At 41.7% G+C, this 13898-nt stretch overlaps 1 protein-coding gene and 1 pseudogene across 1 annotated transcript; one reads left to right on the top strand and one right to left on the bottom strand.

Moving 5' to 3' along the window:
- Positions 1–2246: 2246 nt before the first annotated feature.
- LOC119246714 (P antigen family member 3-like) lies at positions 2247–9145 on the bottom strand. Its single transcript, XM_037513063.2, has 5 exons — positions 9031–9145; positions 7221–7309; positions 6768–6861; positions 4918–5043; positions 2247–2358 (listed from the first exon to the last, which is right to left on the bottom strand). Exons 2-5 carry the CDS (start codon positions 7299–7301, stop codon positions 2336–2338), a joined length of 324 nt encoding a protein of 107 aa, XP_037368960.1. The 5' UTR covers positions 7302–7309; positions 9031–9145; the 3' UTR covers positions 2247–2335.
- Positions 9146–11726: 2581 nt separating this feature from the next.
- Positions 11727–12332, top strand: LOC119245670 (PRELI domain-containing protein 1, mitochondrial-like; annotated as a pseudogene).
- The last annotated feature ends 1566 nt before the right edge of the window (positions 12333–13898 follow it).

Consider the following 13898-nt stretch of genomic DNA (forward strand, 5'->3'; position numbering starts at 1 on the left):
GGTATGATACTGCAAGCAGGCAGTTGGGGGTTTCTGAGATTTGTGACTGCCAGGCCACCAGAGGATTTTGAAGAGGAAATAAATATTTATGGCTGCTCCCTCTCCACCTCTGAACTAATGAAGGACAGATGTGGTTGCAGGAGGTGTTATAGCATTTTGCCGTAAGGCTTATGACAAATTCTTTCTCGCTCCCCATGAACTCTCCCAAATAGTCTTAGTAACCTAGTTATAGTTCTGTAGCATGAGCAGGTTAGAGTGTTTTTATTTGCATACAAGAACTGGGGTGTAGGCCAGAGGTGGGGGAGGAGACGATTCACCAGAGAGAGAGTGGGGAGCAGAACAGGCAGATTTTACTGAAATACACTGCTGAGGGGAGCAGTGGGTGAGACAGAAGTCTGCCGTGCCATGTGGATTAGCATCCTGGCTGGGAATCGAACTCAGGCCATAGCAGTGATAGCGCTGAGACTTAACCCCTAGGCCACTAGAGAGGTCCCAGTACGTTATTTTAAATGTTTTGGGATCAATGATTTCATCTGAGGTACCACGTGAGGTCTGTGTGCCACATACTGGGAAATGCTTACCTTTAAGACAACAAAATCTCTCAACTCAAAACATATACAAATTTTGGATTACAACTGATGTCACTATATACACTGTCAGTTCTATACGCCGCATTTTCAGAACTTTGAATTTAGAATTTGAATCCCCAAATCTGCTTAAGGGAGTCAGATTGCCCATTCTGTGAACACTCTGACCCTTCCTTTGTGAGGATTTGATGCGCTCACACATGTATGGATCTAGCCCAAGTAGCTAACCATACACACCCTGTAGTTGCGATTTTTTAAAATAACTTGCATTAGTAAAGAACTCAGTAATTGGAGCTACTGTCACAACTCTCCAGGGTTGGTCAGTCACAACCATACAACACAAATTGGCCAAGTTAACCACCATACAACACAAATAGGCCAAGTTAACACAGAGGCTTTTATGTGTAGAAATTTAAGTAGAAACAGGAGCAGATAGCTTTCAAAGTGACAGCATCATTAGTTACATGTGTGAAGTTTGAAGTGATGGGAACCTGGTGTTTCCCTTCTGTGTCTGCCCTTGAATCCAATCTTAAAAGAGCAATCCAGAAACAGCTGGTCATGAGAAAGCCTACTCACAGCCTTACAGTTCCAGAGAACAGATAGGTTTCACAACCCATTTTATTCATCTAGCATAACCTTGATACCAAAGTGCAACAGAGTACATGAAAAGTGTAGGGCCTCCCCGGTGGCGCAGCAGTTGAGCGCTGGGTTGCGAAGCTGCCCGCAGCCTCTGCAGCGCCGGTTCGATCCCCGGCTGCTCCCCGGCCACCGCCACCGGAGAAGGGTCCCACTTGGCACGCAGACCTCTCCTGCTGCCGGCTGCTCCCCTCAGCAGTGTACTTCGGTCCTTCTGCCTGCTCTGGCTCTGGTGAATTCTCTCACCCTCCCGCGCTTCTGACTGTACCCAGTGCATGTATAAACAAACAAACAAATAAATAAATGAAAATACATGCCTCTTTAAAAAAAAAAAAAAAAAGGAAAGTGTAGGCCATTGTCACCCATGAGGACATAAACAATTGAAAAAAATTAGGAATTCTCATGACCATACTGGGTTTACTCCCAGAATGCAAAATTGGCTTACAATATAAACTTACCAGTGTAATTCACCGTATCAACAGATTAATGGGGGGGGGGGATCATGTGGTAATCTTAATGTGCTGTTTGATACAATTCAATGTATTTAAGATAAATGTGCTTATTAGTAAACTAGAAATGGAACGACTACTCTGAAAAAGTACTATCTACAAAGAAGTTACAGTAAACTTCATGGTGAAATTTCACTTTTCCTTTTCTGATCAATAAGATGCATGTCCACTATCACCAGTTCTATTCAACATCGTACTACTGGGTGAGTATCCAATGCCATAAAATGAAACAAACTATGTTTAAAATGACAAGGAAAAAATTGTTTTTCAAAGATGATATGACTATGTATGTCAAAAACTGAAAAGGATGTAAAGATGCTTTTAAAATGATATTTCGCAAAGTTGCTCGATAGAAAAATCAATATATAAAACTACGTTCATAACAGAATTTCATAACAGAATATATAAAACTACGTTCATAACAGAATAGCTCAAAACAGAATTTCAAAAATATGTTTTTCAGTGGCATCAAATAGTAGTAAATCTAAAAAAAAAAAGATGTACAAGATTTCTGAGCACAAAACCTTTATTGAGACATTTTTAATAGTGAGATTTCCAACATAGTATGAGTAGTAGCATGTATTGGTCTCAGTTGGTCTCCATTTAGAACTTCAGCTGCTCTTCATCTGTAAGACATATAAGATGGGAACATTACATAACCGAACTGTGTTTAGATGATGCTAGACGCATATGAGGGATACTACAGTTTTTGTTTTATAAAATGAACTAAAACCAGAACCTTAAAAGTGAATCTTTGGCTTACAGCCAGTTAAACCTCTGCAGAGACTTTAAAGGTAGATTTTCAGGCACATTAATAATATTTGTTGAACACAGCACACTTTTTAGTTTACAAAGCAACAGAAAATATTCAATGGCAGAAAAGATTAAAACTAGTTAATCTATTCACAGAGGTAGTTTTATGTAGAAGGAAAAAAATCTGTATGCTTTTAGTAAAATCCAACCAAACAACAAATGAAAAATCTAAAGAACCTTTCGTAATTATCATTTGTTTTAACTGGAAAAAAAATTCTGACTACAGGACATCTAAAATAGTAATGCCATACTTAGAATTGCATAAATATGTAAGCCACTATCCCATTTGTTTTGGCTCTATTGTGTAAAAGTGCAAAACTGTTTCTGTGTGCTAGTTTAGCCATAATATGGTCATTTTAAACAGGGTGACCATTTGCCCCATTTTCACTCATACTCCTGTTATTATGAACAGTGACTGCAGTTTGCACAAAAGCATTGCCGTTTGTACAAAAATATTATATAGTCACACTAGTTTTAAGCCACTGCCATCAAAGGTAACATCCAATTGTGGAGGAAAAATAGTGCCATTTCTCAAAGTCTGGCTTAAAAAAGGGGGAGGGTGGGTGCAGAGAGAAAAAAACTTTAGAAGTCAAATATATTAATATATAATATATTCAATGCTTGTTAAGTGTCTCGTTTCATACTTCTTTTTTGCATATACTTAAGTATGTGTTTATTCAATGTTATCTAAACTAGTGGATTCTCCATTTAGAGATTTTCTAAAAGAGCAATCTCTTATTTGTTGGATAATTTTTTTCCTTTTTCTAATGATTAATACCTATCTTTTATTAAGTATCTCCTTCCTTTTCCCTTAGGTTTTTTTTTTTAATATTGTATGCTGATGCAATTCATTATCTTTCTTCTTTATTTTATATATTTTTTAAATCATTTTTCATTTTTGTACAATGTATGCATTTTCATCCTGGTTATAGTCCCCGTACAATTCCTACCACCCTTGTTTTGATCCTACTCCCTTCTCCCCCACCCCACCCCATAGTGTGTCTCTGATTTATAGTTGCTTGTTGATTTTGATTTTTACATTATAATTAGTCTTTTTCCTGATCCCTTATTTAGGTTTTCTAAATTCCTTCTATTAGTGAGACCATCTGGTATTTTTCATTATCTTTCTTAATAACATATACTTAAACCTATGAGCCATGTTCAGTAAGTACCTGAATGCAGACAGAAAACTATTCTTTTAATGCAAATAGTCTAATGAAATGGATGAGGACTGTACAGTAAAAACATTTAGAATACTCCCACCCTTCAAAAAAAACATTTAGAATACTAATGGAGGGCAATTTCTTCCCTAAACATCAAGTGTTTCCCTTTAAATTCAGCTGTGTAATTTTTAGTGGTCAGCAATTTGGAAAACATGCATAAAACACACTTAAGTTGATTACTCAAGCACTTCAGTTACGGTCTTTGAACTTCAAATTTTATCAACTAATGCCTCAAGGTGGAAACTTCACAACACATCTGACATGGTTACAGGTATTAAGCATGTCAAAATTTTATTAGGAACAGTAACTCATTAAGACTGACCATGGAGAAAAGGAGTGTGCTTTGCTGAAGTATCTTACTACTACACCTACCTCCAACATCACTGACTACTTGATCAGCCAATGAAACTAGACTATCCCTTGATTATTTTTATTATTCAGTCACTTGAGGCTTCCTTCAGGGAAGGGGTTTAAAAGCATTTTATTTTTTAAGAGCCAAAGAACTCAGAATTTCACAAAACCTTAAGACAGACATTCAGGATTCCATACCATACAGAAAAACAAACATCAATTCAGATGTTGTAATTTGACTCAAGTCAGGGTCTGATGATTTATGATAAAAACAAATCACGTGAAGCAGATTTTATTCGTATTCTAGCCAACAGAATCGGAGTATACAAAAATCAGAATTTAGTATGATTTTTAAATATCTGATTTGAATTCACTGTTTTTAAAAGCATAGAGATGGGTTTAGAAGCTAAGGACTTTCCCCAGTCACATAAATTATGGGAGAGCTGATACTACAATCTATTTCAGTCTCTATTTTAGTCTATTTTATACAAACTGAGGTTACAAATGAATTACATTATTTGTTAAAAGCAGATCTCTATGAAATATCTGAGAATTATTAGCTGTTGATTAAAGAACTTAGAAGAAAATGTTTTCATATTGTATAATTCACTATGGCTTTAACTACATTTGTTTCTGTACCTTATTTTCTGACTCAGACATTTGAAGTATGAACTTTATTTCAATTAATCTTTGTATATAGGAAGTTATTAAAGCAGCAATAATGTTGCTTCTATGATACTATAAACGTAAGGCTATAGAAAAGATTTATTATAATTTGATTGCTTAATGGTAACGTACCTAACTCCGGCATTTTAATGGGCTCCAGATTAATCAGGCTCCTCCCCTTGGCATGAGGCTCACCTCCACGATCACGTCCAGTTCTTGGATGAGTCAGCTCCTGCTTAATAGCTTCCAGATCACGGTCTTACAAATAAAAAGGTTATCAATTTAAGAAAGAAAACATGATATTAACAAGGAAATGAATAATTAGTTCACTCAATATTAAACAAAACCCTTAGAGTACGACTAGTATGATAATGTTATGCATAAAAATCACATTATTTCAGAAGTATGTTACCAGAAACTAGTAAAGCAAGGTTTTACTACCCTTTCCCCAAACTGCCCTCAAACTACTTAGGTGTTCCTTTGTACCTGTCATTATACTTATCTAAGTCTGACTAGACAGTGAATTTGAGGCTGAATCCCATTTCATTAGTACTTAGCAAGTTACATGAGTAGATAACAATAAACGATAGGTAGAAGGGGGAAAAAGCCTGAATTCCACTTAGAAAAAGTACCATAGGTAGCAAAATTATCAGCGAATAACAGCAAAGATACTGTCTTGCAGTGAGAATAAAGGAAGGGGAATGAAAAGAAATAGCCACTGTTGTCTGTCATAGTCTGGAAATCTCTGGTAAGTGGCCTTAATAGTATGTTTTGCGGGCCTCCCAGGTGGCGCAGTGGTTGAGTGCTGGGTTGCGAAGCTGCCCGCGGCCTCTGCGGCACTGGTTCGATCCCCGGCTGCTTCCCGGCCACCGGAGGAGGATCCCACATGGCGCGCAGACTTCTCCTGCCGCCCACTGCTCCCCCCAGCAGTGTACCTCGGTCCCTCTGCCTGCTCTGCTCCCCGCTCTGGCTCTGGTGAATTCTCTCACCCTCCCGCACTTCTGACTGTACCCAGTGCATGTATAAACAAAACAAACAAACAAACAAACTAAATAAAAAATAAATAAATAAATAAAAATCTTTAAAAAAAAAATAGTATGTTTTGCTTCAAAATGCTATATAGGGCCTCCCTAGTGGCCTAGGGGTGAAGTCTCAACACTATCACCTCTATGTCCTGAGTTCAATCCCAGCCTGGGAGCTACCCCACATGGTGCAGCAGACCTCTCTTGTCTTGCCTGCTGCTCCCCTCAGCAGTGTATTTCAGTAGATCTGCCTGTCCTGTCTTCTCCCCTACCGCCCCCCCCCCCCCCCCCCCGTCTCTGGAGAACTTCTCACTCCCACACCTCTGCCCTATACCCTATGCAAAAATTTATCTTTTCTAAAAAACTATACATCTGGGAGAAATAATTTAAGTTTAAGACAATCTTGTTTTTTTCCTGACCATAGAAAGATTTAACCACCTTTTAAAAGTCACTTGAAGCTGTCAAACCAAACCAGCTTATCTATATGCAAGATCCTGAATTATCCAGCTTTTATCAAACTAACATATAAAAAATTACAGAAACGACCATCATCATTCACTCATTTTTGGAGTCTATCCTACTCCACTAAACTCTATTCCTGGTCCAGTATTAAGCTACATTGTAACAGATATGTCAGTTTTAATCATTTTAAGAAAAAAACATTTTTTACAAAAACTTGTTAGAAAGATACAAACTTTGGAATGAAATACAAATTTTGTTATTTAGTATTCAAATGTTCTTTGATAAACAATCCTTGTGCTCAATTTTCTAATTTACAAAATGGGAGAAATGTATTATAGTGAGGGATTGCCCTAAACTGCAAACAATACTCTTAACTTTTCCAGCCAATTTTCAAGCAATGTTTGAGATCACTTTCTACTGTTTTCTTTCCTTCTGTTAATGGTATATCATGATGCTCTGCTCTCTCTCACACACACAGCATTGTTCTCTCTCCCTCACCTTCAATCACAGATGCTCCATCCTTTTTGTCTTGACCAGGCTTAACAGCCTCCATCTCAGTTGGTGGTTCCTCTTTTTGAGGTTGCTCAGTAGGCTGAGTGGCGTAGCAGTGTGTGCAAATAAAAGTTTTGTTATTGATGTATATTAATGATATAAAGAATGCACAGGGAAATTTAATCATAAGTAAATATAAAGGTATTTAATAATATATTCTTTGTGTAATACATTCTTAATGTTTCTCCTCCGATAGATTGTGCAATCTGTTGTTAATAAGTGTCAGAAGGCATGAGGTATATTTCCCCAGAACGTAACAGCATCCATTCAAGCAACACCAAAATGTCCTGAATCAATGTGTCTTGTCACCGTAAAATACCCTTTTTCAGTCTATCTGTACTAGCTCCACGGCTCCACAAAAATTAACTTCTAATAAACATTAATTATCAGAGCACTTACCCCCACAAGCTCAGGCAGCAAAGGTACTTTATCATCATCTCCTCCTCTAAGTTTAAATGGTGTCTTCAATTGCTCACTCATATTTCACACTGAAAACAGAAAATTGTGATTTGGAAAATGCACTTAAATGGGTAAGTGTATCTGACTACTTCTATGGCCAACTAGTGACATATCCTACCCCGCCTTCAAAATAATTAATTGTGGGACCTCCCCTGGTGGCACAGCCGTTGGAGGCTGCCCGCGGCCTCTGCAGCGCCGGTTCGTCCCACCAAAAAATAAAAAATAAATAAATAAATAATTGTGCCTGCTTTTCAATCAGACCAAATCTGGCAACTTGCAAATACAGGTTTTTGTCATGGCAAAGCCAACAAAGAAATCACCGTAAAATGACATGAACACATTTCTGATAAACTTTGGCTTCACAACTTGATTCTCCAAATGGAGACATTTAAGTAAATACCAGCGGCGGCTTGAGTACTACTTTTGACATACTCTTACTTCAGTAAGGTCGGCCCCCTTCCCAGTCTTACTGGAACATTCCCACACTCATTCATTTACACACCGCCGGTGGCTTTCCACACTCTAGTGAAAGGCTGCGATAAAAACAAATGTGCACGCACCTCCCTTGGACTCGGTTTGGAGCCGCTCAAATCTCAAAGCTACCACCTAGGCCCTTCCTTCACCCCTCCCCACCCTGCAGGTTTCTAGGCCCTTCCTTCACCCCTCCCCCCACCGACACCCCCCCCGAACCCTCCCCCCCCCCCCGCCGGTTTCTAGGCCCTTCCTTCACCCCTCCCCCCACGACGCCGATTTCTAGGCCCTTCCTTCACCCTCCCCCACCCTCCCCTGCCCCCACCACCCGCCCGTTTCTAGGCCCTTCCTTCACCCCTCCCCCCACCTGGGTTTCTAGAACTTTCCTTCACCACCCACACACACCCCGGTTTTCTAGGCCCTTCCTTCACCCCTTCATGCCCCCCGGTTTCTAGACCTTTCCTTCACCCCTCCACACACACCCCCCACACCCCCGGTTTCTAGGCCCTTCCTTCACCCCTCCGTCCCCCCCCACCAGTTTCTAGGCCTTTCCTTCACCCTCCAGCCCCCCACCGGTTTCTAGGGCCCTTCCTCACCCCTCCACCAACCCCAGTTTCTAGACCTTTCCTTCACCCCCTCCAACACAACACCCCCCCGTTTCTAGGCCCTTCCTTTCACCCCTCCAGCCCCCCCCACACCGGTTTCTAGGTCTTTCCTTCACACCCGGCCCCCCAGTTTCTAGGCCCTTCCTTCACCCCTTCATCCCTCCCCCCTGTTCCTAGACCTTCCTTCATCCTTCATCCCTCCACAGACGACCCCCACCCCGGTTTCTAGGCCCTTCCTTCACCCCGCCTCCCGGTTTCTGGGCCTTTCCTTCCACCCTGCCCCCGGGTTCTAGGCCCTTCCTTCATCCCTCCACCCCGCAGTTTCTAGGCCCTCCTTCACCCTCCACCCCCATCACGGGCCCCACTGAGGTCTCCAGAATCTGTGCTGTTGGCCATTACAGGCACCTCTAGAAATCAGATACTTAAAATAATGCCCCCCCGCCAAGATTTACCCCGCCTGCATCGGACCCCCACTCCCCATGACCCACCATCTCCCCCTGCTCGGGCCTCACCTCGACGACGACAAACAAGCATAATGGCGGCCAGGACACCAACCTCGAGGTCCCTCTGCTCAGAGACCACAAATAGCGCCTCCCCACACCCACCCAAAACCCGCTGGTTTACACCCCACTTTCACTCACATATCAACTCAGAGGACTAGCCCAGGAACCTACCCTCTACGTATCAGCTAGCAAAAAAGACTCAAGACGGAGAGTCGGTAAAACGTTCCTCACACAGCTCGGCGCCGGACGCTAGTGCTCAACTGCGCGTGCGCGCAACCAGAAGTCATTCGGTTTGCGCATGCGCACTGCGTCCCACGTGCACTGCGTGGGGCACGCTGCGTAATTTCTGCTACCTGTGGTGTACTGTGTGGGGCACGTTGCGTAGGATATACTACGCAGGGGTTCACGGGGGGTCACGTTGCGTAGGATATACTGCGTAGGGGTACGCTGCATGGGGCACGTTGAGTGTGATATACTACGTAGGGGTTCACTAGGGGTCACGTTGTGTAGGATATACTATGCAGGGGTACACTGTGTGGGGCACTTTGCATACGATATACTATATAGAGGCTCACTGGGGGTCACGTTGCATAGGATATGCTGCATGGGGTATGGTGGGGGACATGCTGCGTACGAGTACACTGCATAGGGTCTGCTGCGTGGGGCTCGCTGTGTGGGGGCAGCTCACCACTCTCTTACCTGGGCGTCACTGAGGACTCCCTACTCAGCCCACTGTCAGCAGTTCCAGTTGCTCCCATGTCTCAGATACCTCAAATAACTGCCCCCAAGACCTGCTGCATTTTCAACCAAACCCATGCCCACCAAAGCCGACCCTTGTCCCAGCCGGCCAGATCAACAAAAGCTATGGTGGCTGCTGGTGCAAAAAAACAAAATGCCTGCTAAAACAGAAACAGCAACATACTCCATAGTATTTACGTAAGACCAAGAGTCTCACAATCTAATGTTTAACATGCATAACATATAAATTCAAAATTACTCAGAATATGAAGGACCAGGAAAATCTCACTTGATCTGGGAAAGACCATCTGTGGACTCTAATGCAGAAAGGATGACAGTGTTCAGATTATCTGCATCTTTAAAGCAGCTTGTAAAAATACTTAAGTGAGCAATCATGAACACTTTTTAAATAAATGTAAAATTAGAAAGCACTGGCACCAAAAATGAGAAAATAGTTAAAGAAACAAATGAAAGTTTTAGAAGTGAAAAAATACAACCACATAGAGTAGAACTCTCGCTGGATGTGTTCAATAGCAAAATAGAGATGAAAAATATTTAATGAACCTGAAGATAGATCAGTAGAAGTTATTCAACCCGAACAACTCAGAAAAAAAGATTGAAAGAAAAACAAACATAACCCCAGGGACTTGTGGGAAAATACTAAAACATCTATAATTTTAATCACCGGAATCCCAGGAGAAGTGAAAGCCTAGGTGATTAAAAATATTTTTGAAGTAATAATAGCTGAAACTTCACAAATTTGGCAAAATAGGTAAACCCATAGATTCAATAAGCTCAATAAACACCATACAGGAAGATCAAAGGAAATCCATGCCCAGACACATCATAATGAAGCTGCTGATAACTAAAAAAGAAAAAAATTCTTGAAAGCTGACAGAGAAAAAGGACTGATTACTTCTAGGGGAACAGTTATCCAAATGGCTACAGATTTCTCATCAGACATGGTGGAGGCCAGAGGGAAGTTTCTCAACATTTTCCAAGTGCTGAAAGAAAAGAGTGTCGAGACAGAATTCTACATCCAACAAAATATTCTTCAGGAACGAATGTGTGAAAAGAACACTTACAAATGAAGGAAAACAAAGAGAATGTGTTACTAGCAGACCTAAAAGAATTGCAATCAAAATTCTTCACACAGAAGGCAAACTTCAAACACCAGGAAAGAAGAGAAACAGAAGTAGGTAGACATGTGACCAAATATAAGAGACTATTCAGCTTTGGGATTAATTAAAATATATTGAAAGCAAAAAATTAAACATCGGGGGCCTTCCTGGTGGCGCAACAGGTTAAGACGCAGCACTATGAAGCAATCCACAGCCACTGCAGCATGAGTTCGATTCCCGGCCAGGGAGGTGACCCACATGACACAGCAGACCTCTCCTGTCTCGCCTGCTGCTCCCCTCATTGTAAAATGGTGAAAATACTGATTCTCGGTAGTCCGTGAAGAGTTATGTATGTGTATTTTCATGCCTAATCACGTGAAAAAGTATACAGAGATAGTCAAAAACAATAAATCAGCATTCAAAAAAGATAAACACATGCAATTTGCAGCAACATGGATGGCGCTGGAAGGGATCATGCTCAGCGAAATAAGTCAGAAAGAAAAAGGAAAATACCGGATGGTCTCACTCATAGCAGGAATCTAGAAAACTTAAATAAGGGACCAGGAAAAAGAATAACCATAAGAAAGTAAAAATCAAAATCAACAAACAACTATGAACCAGAGACACTCTATGGGGGGTGGGGGGCGGGGAGGGGAGGGATTGGGGTCAAAATAAGGGGGTTGCAATTGTATGGGAAATATATATATATATAAAAACAATAAATTTTGAATAAATACTAAAAGACTTTAAAATAATTCAAAGGAATGCAAGAAAGCAGAGGCAAAAGTCAGAGGGAAGAAACTGAAAACATGATCAAATGGTACACATAAATCAAAATATACTAGTAGTTACATTAAATGCAAGTGATTTAAACTCATAGCAAGGGCAGATTGGATGCAGCCAGGTGGTCATTGAGCTGCGAGCCTGGCGGGCATGCACACAACCAGCCCAGCCTCCCTGTGCAGCCCAGGCTCCGCACCTCTCATGCTGCAAGGCTGCTGAGCCCGCATGGCCAGGACGATGAAGTGTCCTCTGGGCCAGAGCGTGCTCCCGAGGTCCTAGGACCAAGCGTTCTCTGCCTTTCGGCAGTGGTACCCAAAACCCCATAGCAAGCATGTCTTGACAGAAGGCACAGTCCACCAGGAGGTGACCCCTGACCAGAAGTCCAGTCCCGGAGACTCCTGGTCAAGAGCTGCAGGATGCCCCACTGGGCAGAGCAACTGTCTCCTGCCAGTGTTGTTCACTCGGTGTACAAACTGGAGGACTCTGCTATGGACCCACAGAACCAGACCATCCACCACACCCGGCTGATGGAGGTGGAAGAACAGTGTGTTTACTGTGTGAACTCTGATAACAGTGGCTGGACTGAAATCTGTCGGGAAGCCTGGGTCTCTTCGAACTTGCTGGCATCCCTAGAGCTGTCCAGGAATTTGGTCGCACCAGGTTCAGAAGCAATGGGACTAAAACCATAATGGGTTTTGAATACATCTTGGCCGGCTTACAAGGTAAGGCCCCCTCCAAAACCCTTGTTGAGTCGGCCCTGGAGGTCAAAGAGAAGGCAAAGGGGAGGCACTGGCACCTACAGAGAAGGCCAGCAAGGTGGCCACCAAGTAGCAGCAGTTTGTGAGGCCAGTCCCAACCCTGGTGCAAAAGTACCCAGACCAACCACTCAAATCCCTCTGCCTCTTCCCCTTGTATTTATTAAAAGTCAACTTCCAGCCCTGTCTTGGGGGGGTGGGAAGATGTCCTTTTTGGCATCCACAGCGCACCAGGCACCTTACCCATGTCTGAGCCCGGCCTGCTTATTTCCCTATATTCAGGGCAGCTGAGGACATACCTCCCGAGTGGTTCAGTGACTTGCCAAGGGTCACAGGCAGCGTGCAGGTGACGTGATCAGGTGCTAGACTGTCAGCTTCAGGAGGGCAGGGATCTGTGTTTTGTTCTCTGATGTATTCCAAGTACCTGGAACAATATCTGTCACATAACAGGCATTCAGTAAAGATTTGTTGAATTTTTTAAAATACCAATTAAAAGCCTCAGGTTGTAAGTTTAGGTTGTTCTGGTTTGTTTTGCTTTTCTAAAGGAAACATGACACAACTAGATCTACAATAAACTCATTTCAAATGTCATGATATAGTTAAGTTAAAATAAAAGGACTAAAAAAGATATACCAGATAAACACCAAGAAAAAGAAAACTCAAGGGACCCTATTAAGATATGACAAAGTAGATTACAGAACAAAGAAAATTATCAGCAATAGAGAGATTTAAAATTAGGAAAATTCACAAGGATGCATAATAATACACAATGTATATACACTTGTGTTGGGGGTCTTCAGTACCACCCCCAGTTCAATTATTTCCAAAGAGGATTCACAGCACCCAGATATAGCTATACTCATGGCTAAGATTTATCGCAACTCCTGGGTACTAAGCAAAGTCAGCCAAGGGGGGAAATGCTTGGGGTGAAGCCGAAAGGAAAGCAGCACAAGCTTCTAGGAGCCCTTTCCCAGTGGAGTTACACGTCTCATCTCTCCAGCAACCAACTGTGATAACATGTGCAGTGTTCTCTACCAGCACAGTTCATTAGATGCTCAATGCTAACTCTGGAAATCAAGAAAAAATATCCCTTCTCACCCTTGTGGTTTAATATTGTTTGGAAGCCCTAGCCAGTTCAATAAGGAAAAAAAAAGAGAGAGACATAACTGCCTTACAGTTGAGAGGGAGGCAATAAAACAACCCCATTCTAAATGACATGATTATCTACATAGAAAATCCCATTAATTTATAAAAAATAGTAAAATATTAGAATGATGAGTAAGTTTAGCAACAATGCAGACTGCAAGTCCAACAAATCAAAACTGAACGCATTTCAATATATTAACAATGAGCAATGAAAACCAAAATTTTGTAAATACACACACAATACTGTTTTACAATAACTCCTCAAAAAAATCAAACAAAACATGTGCAGGGCCTATGGATGTTGAAAACTACAAGAAGCTGCTGAAAGAAAAGACCTAAATAAATGAAGAGACATACTGAGTTTGTGGGTTGACAGATTCAGTATAGATTAAGATGTCTGTCATCCCCAAATAGCTCTACAGATTTAATGTAGTTCTGGTCAAAATCTCTGGAGGGTGTTGGTCTTTTGCTTGCTTGTTTGTTTGTTTGTTCGTTT

Source organism: Talpa occidentalis, unplaced genomic scaffold (genome assembly GCF_014898055.3).
Source record: "Talpa occidentalis isolate TD23 unplaced genomic scaffold, MPIMG_talOcc4v2.1 talOcc4.15, whole genome shotgun sequence".
Lineage (NCBI taxonomy): Eukaryota > Metazoa > Chordata > Mammalia > Eulipotyphla > Talpidae > Talpa > Talpa occidentalis.

What these genes read in the sequence shown, in the direction of transcription:
- LOC119246714 (XM_037513063.2), bottom strand. Translation starts at nt 7,301, where the DNA reads ATGAGTGAGCAATTGAAGACACCATTTAAACTTAGAGGAGGAGATGAT. An exon ending in TGGAGCATCTGTGATTGAAG is followed by an intron (nt 5,044 to 6,767) that starts GTGAGGGAGAGA and finishes TTTATTTGTAAG; the next exon opens with ACCGTGATCTGGAAGCTATT. An exon ending in CATTAAAATGCCGGAGTTAG is followed by an intron (nt 2,359 to 4,917) that starts GTACGTTACCAT and finishes TATGTCTTACAG; the next exon opens with ATGAAGAGCAGCTGAAGTTC.